The following is a 13,511-nucleotide window of genomic DNA, read 5'->3' on the forward strand; positions in this document are numbered from 1 at the left end:
TTCCCACCTATAGAACTTTCCCTAGCAGAAACATGAAAAAGGGAAACGTGGACTTTGGTCATTAGCACTGAGGTAACAGAGAAGTCGATACACAGAATAAAACAAAGCAATAACAACAAACTCCCCCACAAACAGAGCACATCACTAACAAGAACATTGAAAAGAGATGGAACCAGCCAAAGCAGTTTTGCAGGTGCCTATTCAAACAGCTGAGTCTCACTGACACTTCTACCAGAGTTTACTTTTTTAATAGAAGCATATTATGCCTGCAAAGTTAAACAGTATTAAATTAAATATGAAAATAATCTAAGCCAAACAGTCCAAAGTCGCCTATAAACTTGTCAGTAAAATACTGAGGATTGTTTTGTAAGACACCTCTGTTCAAATATGGCAGGGAAAAGCGCAGAACAAAAGCCTTTTCGTAACATTAAATATTGCTAAAATAAACGTGAACTAACTGGGAAATGCCTCCTGCCATTGGAACTGTGGCCCCGGCCTATTCAGACAGCACCAGAGAGCTCCTTTGGAAAAAGGCCACCGTGCTAAGCAATTCCAGCTTCAAAATAAAATTCCCAACCCACCATGCACCATTATTACTAAATTCTGTCAAATCTGCCAGAGCTACGTACAGCTAAAATTCCAGATCTTGGGTTTTTACCCATAGTCTGAACATTTACAGACCTATCAGCGTTGGCCATATGGAAAGGAGGAATGAAGAAAGGTCTGGAATCATTTAAAATACATAAACAGGAAAAAGGAAGTGAAATTGTGTTTGTGGTCTCAAGAGTTATAACAAGGAGTAATGGAATAAATACAAGAATAATTACAAGACTTAACAAAATAGCTCTTGCCATTAGGGTGTTTTTTTTGTTTTGTTTTTATGAATTGATTTCCCCAGGGAAGCAGGAGAGGAAGTGTTGCTTCTAACTTTGAAATAAGGTTGGTTCAATCTCTCAAATGCAGTGGATGCAATACTTCCTTTCACTCCTCAGCATATACATTAAATAACTACCAACATTCTCTACTTTAACTTGAGTCTATTCTTCATTTTCAATAATCTAGTCAGCCACGGGCAGCAAGATAACTTAGCATGGCACCACTTAGAAGTGCTCAGGTCATAATCAGCCCAGTTAAGCGATCAGTGTACAAATCACACTGAAATACCTGCTTACATCAAGAGTAAACACCAGAAAGGCAGGCAACAAATCAGTACTAACAGCAAGCCTCCTATCCTTTTCCTTGTGGAAAATCTTCATTAGAAAAAGATAGCAAATGTAATAACATAGCATTCTTCTAATAGTAGCCTAATTAGTAGTGCTGAAATCCTCTCCCTCCATTTCATATTGCTGAACTTCCCCTCCACCTGGGAAGAGATGATCAGCTCTAACAAACCAGATAACAGAAAATAAAGACTGTGAACCATTCTTTGCATTAGCCTGGCAATATTTTTAGCACTGTCATATCTGCTGGTGAAGGAGCAAAAAGTCTTAGAGGCAATAAAAAAATTGGGATTAGGATGGAAGAATTACATAGGTCCTAAATTACAAAACATCTGGAAGAAATTTAGTTTACTGAACACCCTAGGTACTACCCAAGAACTGAGGAAGCAACACTTAGCAAAGAGATAGGAGAAGCTGTCCCTGGGGACAGAATTGAAAACGTTACAAAACTATGACAACTAAAAAAAAAAAAGGAAAGAAAAATTATTAACAATTTTGCTAAACAACACTGAAAGGTTTTTAGCTTTTCTTGACACTTCCCATGAAATTAAAATAAGTACATTAAAATAATACAGCATCAAACAGAATCAACCTTCTTTTTGAAAGCTTTATCTCAAGCTTTCACATCTAAGCAGTCACATTAGCTAAAAGAGACATTTTATGTAGATGGAATACCGTATATGTTTATACACAAATATTTAAAAGGATTTTCCCTTTTTTATTGCTTAGGAGAATGGTTTGATTACAGTTAAAATTCTTATCAGAATAAATAAAAGGGAGAGTTGGTGGGTTTTATCACAGAGCAACCTGAATTTCAATCTGAGGTATTTTGTCTGTAGCAAGCCCTGGATTAATGCCAAAAAAAACAAATAAGTGCAAGACCTTAGCTAAAAAAGAAGCCAAACACTAGGAAAAACTTTGAAATCAGGTTTCCATCTACAGCCTCTATTAACAGTTCTAACGGCCCAGTAAAATCTTATACTAGCCAATTGAAAGCACTCAACTCTTTTCTCTACAAAAAGGAGGATACCAGAAAATAGTAGGTTTCTAGTTTTCTCAAGAATCTTTTGGAGTGCATCTAGCTAGCTGCATTTTAGTTCAGTTCAGGTGTATGAACTCAAACAAATCTCCACAAGTCATCCTCACAGCGCTCTGCTTTACATTGCAGAGAGATCTCAGAGCATGCAGACTCGGTTGCTTCTGAATGATATTAACTCAAACGGTGTCCTGCAGGAGCCCATCCAATGTGCTGTAATTACTAAAGGGTACTCCAGCCACAGGATCATGTTAGGACTAGCCTGCATGCAAAACTTCCCAAAACAAACAGTGCGGAAGTGAGGTCTTTGGAGTCAGTTGATCCCCTCTACAGGCTCACTCCTATTGCACCACACTACTTATTAATCCAGACATAGGCCTCAGAAGCTGCTAAACCAACATACATACTCTTACATTGAGGCATTCCTGTCCAAGAAAGGTTACATCCTGTGTAACTCTAGTCACACAAGCAACTCAGCCTCTATTAGACTTTGCATGCAGAAGCACAACAACAGATAAAAAATGGCATAGGTAAGAAGGATTAGGACCTTGTATTTTTATTTTTCCATTTTTTTTCCCTTGGATAACATTAAGAGTTTTAGTCATCATTCCTTTTTTTTCCTTTTTTAAAGTCTCATATAGTAGATACGAATTTAAGTACTCAAGATCATAAAGCTCAGACAACTGTGCAATATTCACATCTATGCAGTGAAGGTTGGATCAACATTTCTAATAAAGAAGTTTTAACCTGCCTGCAAGGAGTGATGAGAGTATGGTCTTTATTCCACCTGGTCTAAATTCTGGTTAAAGAGGTCTAAAAATTGTAATTGGCTAATTTTAGGCTGACAGATCAAGCTTTACTGATGGTGGGTCCTTGACATTGCATTCTGACAGAGAGGAAAAAAAGCAATATGCCACTGTGGTTTTTTCAATGGCAGAAGAGTCTGAACTATTTAGATCAATACTTGATGTTACTATCACACTTTTGACCTACAAGATCAGTAAAGAAGTGGCCCTTCTTCTTCCCAAGACTAATTCTCTTAATTCCAGACACTCAGGTTTTTCACGAACCAAAGCCCAAGAAGTTCACTGAGAATGGCACAGCCTTCAGTTGCCATGTCTCTTGGCTCTAAATCTCCTTGCCATAATCCATTAATAATTCAGAACTGTGCTATTTTGGAGATACTATTTTGGAATATGTTTAAAGCAAAGAAAGATACATTCTCTTCCTAACAAGCAGAAAGAAAGTATGCTGTAAAACAGGGTCAAAAAGCTAAAAAGACATAGTATACATGAGGGAAAAGAAATTAAAGCATGTAGATCCAGCTGCCAATTCACATATTTGAGTACTGCACTGCTTCTTTAAATGAATTATATGCAATATGAAAGTTTAAGATTTTCAAAGCTGCCTTTGGGAATTTCAGTCACACAATTATCATTCAAATTAAATGTGCAAGAGTTGTGGGGTTCGAGCTCCTGGTCAGTTCTGAAAACCTCATCCTAAGGGAAAAAAAAGAATCAACTGCAGAAATGGTATTCAAAAGCAGAAACTACCCAGTTCTTACACAACAGATACAATAAAGTGAACATCACAGGTTTGTGACTGTGGTGGTCAAATGAAACAGAAGCATCGAGTAATCCGAGCTTGAAAAACCAAGTCATTTTAGAAGGCAGGCAAGCTTCATCATCATTTATAAGGGCTGAATACAGCTAGAATTTTGGAAAAAGCAGAGTTTTTGTAATTAAGCTGCCTTCTATGCTGCTAAATGACCTTACCGAGCAAGAGGTTTTATATTATGACCATGAGGTGGTTGTGAGCTCAGTATTACAGGATGTGAAGAAGGAACTTTGTATTCATCATCATCATCTGTGTGATCCCTTGATTTATCAGACAGAGAATTTGCTGAAGGAACAGGACACCTAAGGAGATAAGAAAAAGATCAGTTTTCCCTTTAACTGTTGCATACTCAACCTTGATATAAGACAGAAAATACTCTTTAGCCTAAACATCCCCGATACATGGCTGTTGTACATAAGGTAACAAAAACACCATGTCAAACTAAAACTTGTATGGTTACTGGCTTTTTTGTCACTGAGAATGCATAGAGAAAAGGGCAGCTGACGTTCCAAGAGTTAAACAGTTACTTTAAGCAAGCATAACATAGAAGAGATTGCAAAGAATTAGAGTACTAAATAGGCACTTAAAAAGCTTAACCTGTTTGCACTTATCAAAAGTACTAAACAAAAGTTAATTCGGGGCAAATAGAACTTAGCAGGGCTCAGCGAGGCAGCAGACATTCATCCTTTCACTGAAGTCTTTCAGTGCCACCACAATGCTATCAACTTCCCAGAATTCGCCTGTATTTTACATGAGTTTTTTACTTCAAACATTTGTCCTTAACTGTCCTCCCAGTCAGTGGTCTATATCACTTCCTGAAAGCGGTGGAAGACCAGAAAGTAGGTAGACTTTACAGTCTTCACTTGCAGGTAACAAGTTCCATCATGAAGAATACCTGCTGGGCACCAGATTTCTTTTCAAATGAAAACCTAACTTCTACTATCTGGCTTTCTGTTATATGAGTGTTAACAAAATTATGGGGAAAAAGTTCATTGTAGTGAGCAGTCTGGGGAAAGTAATTTTGTTAGGTATTAACAAGCTCAGCATCTTTTGGCTCTCAAAATATAGCTAGCTTGGTTACAGGCCTAGTAAATCAACATCTTCTATTCTTTAATACATAGAGCTCCTTCATTTATAGCAATCATTCCAATGCATTAAGATAAATAAGAAACTTGCAAAACACATGAAATACAAAAGCTCACATTAAGGACTTAACTTCAGCTTGACCATATATGAAAACCACAAACAGAAATTTGACTCTAACTACTTGAACATGAGAAGCAATAAGTGTATAACTTCAGAAATCATCTGGATATTGTATTATGCAGCAAATGGCACCTTTCTTTGACATATAAAAAAGCCAACAGCTGGAGGAACTTGAATAAAGATGTGCAAGGCATCTACAGCTATTCTGATTTGCGGCTTGGAAGTATGGCTAACGGTCCCTGAGCTGAGCTACATTAAAAGATCCATCTACTTCATACATCATTTCGGGAAGTTCTTAAGGACTATAAGCAAATACAAGAAGGGAGTGTACATATTTTGTCTTACTATGGTCTAATTTGATTTTACCTTGAGGTTAAGAGCTAAAGACCAGGCCTATCTCCTCATTCTTAAAACACAAACAGCACCTAACTAACACAGCATACTTCTTCACAAGGGAAAAACATGTCTTTCGCTGTTGAAGATGGTGCCACATCACTTCAGAACATCGAGGTACTCTCTGAACACAACCAAATAACTAACTAGCCAGTCATGTAATTAATATTTATTAAATAAAGAATATTTATAAAACAAAAAAATAACAGGAAGGGGGAGGAAAAAGAACACAGAAAGAAGGGGGCAGATGTGCTACTTTTGTTTGAATAGATTCAAAGCTTAGATCTCTCTAGCTACTTTAACTTCAATCAGTAGTGTATTTTCTGACTTCGGAAACAAGCTCATTAAAAATGGGGATCCAACTTCTTCTGCAAAGACATACGAGTCAAAGATAGGGGAATGAAGACTTATGGCACTGAACTTCAAACTCTATATTCAAGTTTTCAACCGCTTTCTGAAGAGGGAGCAACATTTCAAACAGCAACACAGTGTGAAGCTGCTTTTTCCATCCTTGATGCCTTAGATGGACAAGAGGTTTGCATCACTACTGCATGCCCATTTAAAGAACAGAGGGTAAAAATGTAATGGGACAATAAGAACAACGTAACATTCTCATGTAGACAGTTGAAAAGCCAACAAAGAATAAATTTTCTAATTTCTGTGGACATTAAATCATTCTTACATGGCAATCCATCATGTTCCCAAGATGCTATATATATATATATATGCCTATATGCCTCTGGGTTTTTATAAATAATCAGAAATTGAATTTCTGGCTTCTGCAGATAGCAATGTCTTTGAAATATAACTCTCTAGACTAGAAATGTCTGATACTGACCAATACCAAATGTCCAAAACTGACCAAACAAGGTTGGTAGTACTGTTTTAAGCCCTCTTCACAAGCTATTGTTGGGAAAAAAACCAAGCAAAAGCCTGTTGAGAAATGGTTACTAGTTTGGAGCTATTATTAAAGACATAAGCTCCAAGTCTCCTGCTTCCAAGTGACATGTTGCTTTAAACAAGTCTTTCACACTTGTAAAGTCTCTCCCTACCTTTAAAGTAAGGAAAATATTTCCAGGTTGTAAATATTATTAATATTTAAATATGCTTTTCATTTGTAAGGCAGTGTAAGAGCTGGAATGCTAATATATAGCTAACATACTCTCCATTAGGGCCCTAAAATTGTCCTATACTTAAATTGTATTCATATTCCAGAATTCATATTTGTAAAACATATTGCTCTTCTAATTTCACCCAGCTGTAATACTTGATTTCAAACTTCTTTTGCATTGTTCTGCTAGATGCCTATCCCATTTTCTCCATCGCTACTGAAATTCCTTCAAGATCAAATTATTTTATTAAACCTCTATTGTTCTAACACTAACTCTATTGTCCTACACAAAACCACCTAGTAAGATAAACAGACAAATATTTTACTGGTTTTTGTAACTAAACAGATGAACATTGTAATCATAAAGTAAGACATGAAACACTGAGGCATCTGTTCATCAAGCTGGTGAAATTTCCTATAATTACACTTAAAAAAAAATCCTTACCGTTACAAAGAAATACAAAACCGATCAGAACACTGTATTTAGACATGCTTTAGTTCCCTTTCCTACTCCTTAAGTGGAAAGGTTTGAAAACGGAAAGTCAGAATTACATTCCAGTAAGTGATGACTTTGTCTTCTCTAGCTTGTTGAACAGAAGGCGAGATGCCAATCTTTATTATCCTTCTGAGCACCGAGGGCCAAAGGCAAACAGAAAAAGGTTTGAGAATTCATTTTCATCAAGCCACTTAATGTCCAGCTAAGCTGTAAACCGAACTCCAGGGAAACCAACATCTCACACTCATTTAGAAGTATTTCAGGGAAAGGTTCCCATTCCATCATTTACTGGTAAACTGATTCACAGAACTTAGGACACTATGAACTTGCAGTCCATGTATTTCAGTCTGGATCAGGGCTATGCTTTGGGTATGAATCCCTTTAATCTCTTCACTTACTATGCTTTGATTTGTATTGAGGAGTGCAGAACTTGAATACCTTTCAGATTAAACTAAAATACGTGACACTTCCAAGTGTACCTCTACTATGTTCTGATTGCTACAGACTGTTCAAATTCATGGGACAAGATAACACAGCCAGTTGAACTGCTACCCTGCAACACATACAATGAAGACAGCAGATCCTTACTATCAACTGTTTTGTCCTATGCAGAGTACTACTTGCTAGTGCTCTAAAGTAACAATCTTTACTATAACAAAAGTTGTGATCTTGCAAGGCCTCAAGGAAACTGTTTCAGCAAAATAACTGTTAAGTTCTATGGAAGACATGGTCAAGTCAACACTTGTCAGCTGCTCACGGCAACTGCCCTCGAGTTACCTTAAAACCAAACCACATATAAAGCAGCTCACCTTCATTCATACAGGAGGACACAACTTTCCATTTGTCTCAACTTAAGCCTGCAATGCAACAAGAATTACCACAAAACAGCTGGTACATCCAAACTCACTGGCCTGCCAAGCTATGAGCTAAGGACACGTTGTGTCCTCCAAAGCATCATCTCTTTGATGTTTGGAACCTGTGTGTCAGCAGTGCTCCTTCTAATGCCACTGGGAAGCGCCATGTCAAAGGATGGAGCCAGGATTTCCAAGCCACAGTTGCCTTTAGTGGAAGTACTGATTTCACCTTCAAACTTTGCTAGCAAGATAGAAGCAATAGCAAGAGGAGAATATACCTTCCAATGCTAATTTTTCCCTCAACTGCCTCAAAGCAACTAGATACTCCTAAAAGACTGTGTAGACGACAAAAAGTACTTGGAGTCAGATGTTGCATTACATACTCTAAATTAGACACAGAAAACATCATTGTGGTGGTATAAAGTACAGAGAAAAAGAGGCTAATTTTCTATTGATGTAGCAGAACGGAGCCGACACACAGGAATAAAACAAACACTAATTAACTTGAAATTTTCAAAGTTTTGGTGAATAACAGCTCTGTATCTTTGACATAAAAGTTTGTGTGGTTTTTTTGGATTTTTTTCCCCAAGAATAAACCAATTTGATCAAAAGCTGCTAAAAATAATCTAACATAAATAACAGCAGTCTGATGAAAGAAAGAATAACTCTTTTCACATGCAGGGTCTGCAACACAGTGGCTGAGCAGAAAAGAAAAATCAGATTCTTGGTTAATCAGAGTCCAACATTTCATTATTCAAGTATGGTTAATAATGACCAATTTAGTAAAATGAAAATAAATCAGCACTGTTTCCAGAAAAAATACACTAGAGCTTTCCTATTCATGTAACTTTGTGAAGAAAAAACAAGTTGTTTTTGCAATATTATAATTCAGTAAAAAAGTGATCAAACAAGTAGGGACGTTTTAGAATTGCAAAGTTTCAGCTAAGGGTCATTTTGCCTCCTTATGGTTCTGACTAAGACATTTCATGCATGGCCCATGTATCCTGCAGTCAAACCTTTGAAATTACAGACATATGCTAATAACCAGGAAGAATAACATGCCTTGGAGCTGTAAGAAATAAGCTGGCTTTCAAGCCACAAATCTGCAGAGATTGGAGAGTAGGAAAACAATGACAAACTTGCACCGGATTGACTGCTTGTAGAAAGCAGGAGATTTTTGATCATGTAAAGTTAAATGCATTTATAAAGGCTCAGTGCAGTCAATTTATCAGGAGAAAGAACACTCTGACATTCCATATTATACATGACTTAAGCCGCTGTTTTGAAAGCAATTATTATGGTTACTGGAAATATTACAATTATTAAACTTTCTGGTTTTGAAGATTTTACCCAGTTTTTGAACCTGCACAGTGCCACACAATACTATAGATTATTAGGATATTTTCTAGTGGTAACAAAAACTTTATTTGAAATCAATTTAGATTTGTAGACATATTAGTGTATTAGTACATATTAGTACTTTACTTTGTAAAGTGGATGTATTAGTGCATATTAGCGTTTCAAGAAACAATACAAGGAGCAATTTTTACCAGCCATTTCATGTGACATTTTGGTAGTTGTAAATGAGATAATTTGAACTTCTTAACCATGTGTCTCCTGCTCTATAGGAGATCCTGTGCGTTTCACAGCTCAAAGATTCTTGCTAAGCAGGGCAACATCTTGGTACCAAATAAACAGTCGTGTTAATGGAAGACTAAAAGCAGGCTGAAACTTCAAATGACAAAATTCCCCTAACCATAATCTGGAAGTCAGGGAGCCTGACCCAATTTAACATTATATTACATGCTTTTGTTTGTGTTTTAGCCATAACAACGAAAAGGTGCTGGTGTGAACCCTGGATAAAGCTCCATGTTCCAAAAGCATGACTAGATCAGGGGCAGAACACACGCAAATTATGCTCTTTACCCTTAACAGTCTCCCTACATTCTCTTACCTCCTGCGACAAATAGCTCTAAGGACACTTCTCCTGTAGTAGTAAGTAGAAGCAAAACCAGGCAGTATGTGCGCCCACTGCCAAATGCCTGTGAGCAAGATCTGCCACAATTTATTCTCTCTTCCCATAAAAATGTAGTATGTTCAATTAACATCAGAACTGCTCCCACTGAATCAATGCAATTTATGTTTCCTTTGTAAAATCCCATTAAAGTTTACAGATAAGATATCACCAATTCATATCAGTTAATTTTATTTTTCTCCATTTTTCTTTTAGCACCAGCGAATCAGTGTTATTAACATTAATTAGCCCATTTCTTCTGCAGATAAAGCTAACTTACTTTAAACTAGGGATGACGGAGGCAGCCGGAAGAGGGGGTGAAAGCCGCGGAGGGACATCATATTCTTCATTTATTGGATGACCATTTGAAAAGACCTAAAAATCACACAAGAGTTACAATGCATGCTTATCATCACAGATGTTCATCAGGTAGGTGTTACAAAGGAGACCTTGAGAAGACCATGAGTTAAGTCTGTTATCTGAAGTGACTCTGTCCATACCCATTTCAGCTCACCCCATCTGGGAGCTGCAGAACACGTTAGCTTAAAACTTTGCCAAAAGAGGAAGTTCCACATTGCAGTTACTAGATGGAGTACTCGGTTACAGCTGAACTGCTTGGGGGCAAATTAAGATTTCAAGATTGCAAATCGATCAAAGTGAGAGAGATGAAGTACAGTGGGAAAACAACAGGTCCAGCATGCTAAACGTACTCTGTGATACAGTGCCTGCCAAAATCCATGCCCTACCCACAGGACTGTCTTCCTGACTCTTGGCTTTTACTGATAGCAAAAAGATTATATGACGATACACACATCAGAAATGAAAATTCATTAGATGCTTCCCTTGTGAATGCACATACAGCTTGAAATCGTAATTCAGAGTTGTCAGTTGCTCAATTTAACCAAATGGCTTAGATACATTACCTGAAGATGACAGTTCAAACAGCATTTGGTTAAAGAAATACATATGTAAATTCTCCAGACTATACCACCAGCACTTATACGATGAGTGGTTATTCTGATTTGAGAAGTATTTATTCCAACTGCTTCAATGCAGTGCCAAACCACAACTGAAATGCTGTATGTAGGTGCAATTAAAGATACAAACACAGTATCCTTTGAAAACCAGATGAAAAGCTATAGCATTTTAAACAATTGCTCAGTTGTGAGTAAAACTGTGGTATTTTGCCCTGATGCTGATAAAAGGATGCTCTGATTTATATAACATCATGGACTTCTTAAGCACCTTTCATCATATATGCTTATGTTCTTTACTGATACTAACTGAATTTCAGTAGTGTACTTTCAAAATAACCAAAACATCCATATAAGAAGACAAATTAAATGAAGATAGAAAGGTTAAACAGCTTGTGGCCAAGTGAAAAGCCAACAGAGAGAAAAAGTTATGATTTTGAGCTACTTTTTAGCACAAGTAATGTAGTCTTCAAGCAAAAAAAAAGAAAAAAGAAAAAAGAGCAGCTTTGAGATAATAATCTGCTCTATGAAGAAATTGCTGAGCTGCTTTGATAGAACTGATTAGAGCAGAATTAGGAGGTTTTTCTTAGGGCATCGCCACTTGATCTTTTCAAACGTAAGCCTCCCCCAACCGTACAGAGTCTTGCAAGTTATCTGAAGCTGCCTAATGCCAGAACTGCTCCCTCCACACTCTGCTCCCCAGGTATCTTCAAATAGAAGAGAGAAATGATCATTTCTTCTATTTCTTAGGAAAGACACACCATAGTTACAGACATATGTACTATTCACTGCAAACGAGGACAAGAAAGCTTACTTCTCTGGTGGGTAACAAGCAGATGCCCCCTAGGCAAATCAAGCTAGACCAGCAGTGGAAAGCTTGCAAGTGGCAACTCTGAACACACTCAGCACTGGAAACGGATTACTGGACATTACACTGGACATTTGTCCTAGAGAAGTCAGAAGATGCTAGGGACAAATTACAGCAATGTACAACTCCAGCAGCTGAAGCTCTGATTTAAGTACAAAGGAGGAAAAATTCAGCTAAAAACATGTGTATTACTGTAAACAACAGACAAAAGGAGTAGCAATGCTACCATTTACAGTACTGATGATAATAACGAAATCTAACAATGCAATACTGGGGTTGTGCCATTAAGCACTTTCAAGGCTGCTACCATATAGCTACTGATGAGATAAAAGAAATGATTCTACATTTAGCTTGGCTCTGGATGTATTTGTTTCCTCTTTCTTAGGGTGAAGGCAGGCTAAATTCGAGTGTACTGAACACCATGACTAATTCAATGTAAACAGCACATCTAGCCTTTATAGAGTATTTAGCTTATGTTAATGCACACAATATATCTGACAATGTAAGTATATGTGGATACATTACAGGTTGAAGAGGTTGCCAAGTCCTCACCTCCCCTGTGATAGAGGTAACTGGAACATTTACTATGCCATCAGCAAATACCTACACAATTTTGACATAAGATACTTCCATAGTCCTGAGATGCCATGTAACTATACGACACCATATAGTGAAATATTATAATTATTATTATGCATCAACTGTATGGATAATTTGCTGAAGGAATATAACAAATCTAGAATTTTCTCTCCAAGCCATTTTTTTAAGGCTTCACGTTAAAATTGTAACTTAGATCCTCACATACTGTTGCCTTACAAATTACTGTATTTAACAAACCATTTATTTTTGGCTATCTGAATAAGCATCAACAGGTTATATTCAGAAACAGTAGATCAACACTGATCAATATAAGCAGTACCTCAGCCAATGCAAGACAATGCTGTAGTAGGGCATCAAATTAGGACTGAACACATTCAGCTCATTTCCTACCTTGGCACCTTCTGCGGGCAGTTCATGACGTCTATGTTTCCTCATAAATCCTGGATCAGAACTTATGCGGTTGTGCCTTCCATTTATGTTTGAAATTGCAGTCAGTCCCGGTTTGGGAGAAGCCTCATTCCCTATTCGACATCCTACCAGCTGACTTGTCCCAAACACATCTCGGGGACACCAGCCTTCAAGGGGCATCGGCTGGTCTCTGGAAGGCACACTTTCTGGATGATGCAGGTGTCTGCTTATCCTGTTGTCTGGTGGAATGGGAGGGGGCCTCTCTGGTGGGGGCGGTGGAGGATCACGCAGGGGAGGTGGTGGTGCTGGCAAAGGCTTGTCTTGTTTCCTCACCATACACGGAGAAGACTAAACAACACAGCAAGTTAAAAAGATGAAGAAAAGTTACTTCAAGACACATGTATTTCTCACAATTAAGTATGGTTTTACCATTTCTAACTGAATCGCATCAGTAGTTACTAGTAGGTGAAATAGCAGTCTTGCTTTGCACTCTGCAGACAACCTGGCCTCTTCAGAAAGCATGCCCCCGTTTCTGCTGTTGCATAAGAAACCCATGGAGGCAGTGGAAGGGAGAAAAGACAACTGAGGCAGATAAACCTGACTCATATTTTTTTCCCAGAATCCTTTACTTTGAGCCCTTGAATCACTTATTAAGCTGCTGAAAGGAATTTGGAGGAATAGTTGGAAAAAACAGACTTCCTGATGCAGGGAAAA

At 37.6% G+C, this 13,511-nt stretch overlaps 1 protein-coding gene across 3 annotated transcripts in view; it reads right to left on the reverse strand.

Moving 5' to 3' along the window:
* Positions 1-13,511, reverse strand: part of CBLB (Cbl proto-oncogene B) — a 115,179-nt gene that overhangs the window by 11,586 nt on the left and 90,082 nt on the right. For 2 of the 3 annotated variants that reach the window (XM_057397303.1, XM_057397302.1), the window contains exons 11-13: positions 12,780-13,145; positions 10,228-10,322; positions 4,032-4,175 (exon numbers count right to left, since the gene is read on the reverse strand). In XM_057397303.1, coding sequence (XP_057253286.1) covers positions 4,032-4,175; positions 10,228-10,322; positions 12,780-13,145 — 605 coding nt within the window. The remainder of the gene's footprint in view (positions 1-4,031; positions 4,176-10,227; positions 10,323-12,779; positions 13,146-13,511) is intronic. The other variant, XM_057397304.1, reaches the window with a different exon arrangement.

The sequence above is a fragment of the Pezoporus wallicus genome, unplaced genomic scaffold (assembly GCF_028554395.1).
Source record: "Pezoporus wallicus isolate ANWC-B61680 ecotype Strahan unplaced genomic scaffold, APGP_CSIRO_Pwel_v1 contig_8721, whole genome shotgun sequence".
NCBI classification, from domain to species: domain Eukaryota; kingdom Metazoa; phylum Chordata; class Aves; order Psittaciformes; family Psittacidae; genus Pezoporus; species Pezoporus wallicus.